Genomic DNA, 902 nt, shown 5'->3' on the forward strand with positions numbered 1-902 from the left:
TTTTTAGGTGCGTCTTTTTGTGTTCAATCAAAATATGACACATGATATTGAATGTTTTTTTGGACAATTGACATTCAAGTGAGCTTGAAAATCACATTTAAAGGATTTAATATAACTGAAAAATTAAATTCATAAATAAATTTAAAGAAAATTAAAATCAAAATTAAAAAAACTAAGAAGATAAAAATATAATTTTGCCTTAATTATTTACCCATCAAATAATACTTCAATCTCAAGCATAATGCGGTGTACGCTCTCATGGACCTTCGCCACACCCAATAATTTCCCCATCCTCAACTCACTATGAGTTTCTGTGAAGCAAAAGCAAAACCTATCGCAGCACGCTCTATCATCTCTCTCAGTAATGGCAACCACATTCACGTTTTTCCGACCAACCATGATCCGGGCCTCCGCTGGTTCTCCGGGCAGGCCCGACCCGAGCAACAGGAAGCCCGTTTCCTCCAATTGGTGGGCTCCGCTGTTCGGATGGCCCGCGGATCCGGACTACATCGGCCCATCGCAGAAGACGAGTTATCAATCGGATCCGGAGCGGGAAGTGGGCCCGGGCCGGCCCAGATCCAAATTCGCAGCGGGGTGCTTCACGGAGAAGAAGGCAAAAGAGCTGCGGAAGAAGACCGTGGAAACGTCGACGTTTCACGACATCATGTACCACTCCGCTATTGCGTCCAGGCTCGCGTCCGATGTTTCTAAAGGGTACGAGAAATAAATGTTTGTTTTCTAATTAATGTTTTCTACCCTCAGACTCACTCATCGTTGAATTTCGTTTTAATTTCTTTCAACTATGAACTAATGGCCTATTCATGATTTGGGACACACTGTAATTAACCTATGTGCGTGATTTGTCTCCTTATGTTCTATTAGTGTGGTTCTCTCTTCCTTTT

The 902-nt window shown here is 42.4% G+C and overlaps 1 protein-coding gene across 1 annotated transcript; it reads left to right on the plus strand.

The window, feature by feature from the left end:
• Positions 1–275: 275 nt before the first annotated feature.
• Positions 276–902, plus strand: LOC114423128. Its single transcript, XM_028389754.1, has one exon. The coding sequence runs from the start codon at positions 365–367 to the stop codon at positions 725–727; it is 363 nt and encodes a 120-aa protein (XP_028245555.1). The 5' UTR covers positions 276–364; the 3' UTR covers positions 728–902.

Source organism: Glycine soja, chromosome 8 (assembly GCF_004193775.1).
Source record: "Glycine soja cultivar W05 chromosome 8, ASM419377v2, whole genome shotgun sequence".
In the NCBI taxonomy this organism is placed as follows: domain Eukaryota; kingdom Viridiplantae; phylum Streptophyta; class Magnoliopsida; order Fabales; family Fabaceae; genus Glycine; species Glycine soja.

Bases quoted from the DNA above. Each gene is read 5' to 3' on its own strand.
- LOC114423128 (XM_028389754.1), top strand. From the start codon at position 365: ATGGCAACCACATTCACGTTTTTCCGACCAACCATGATCCGGGCCTCC.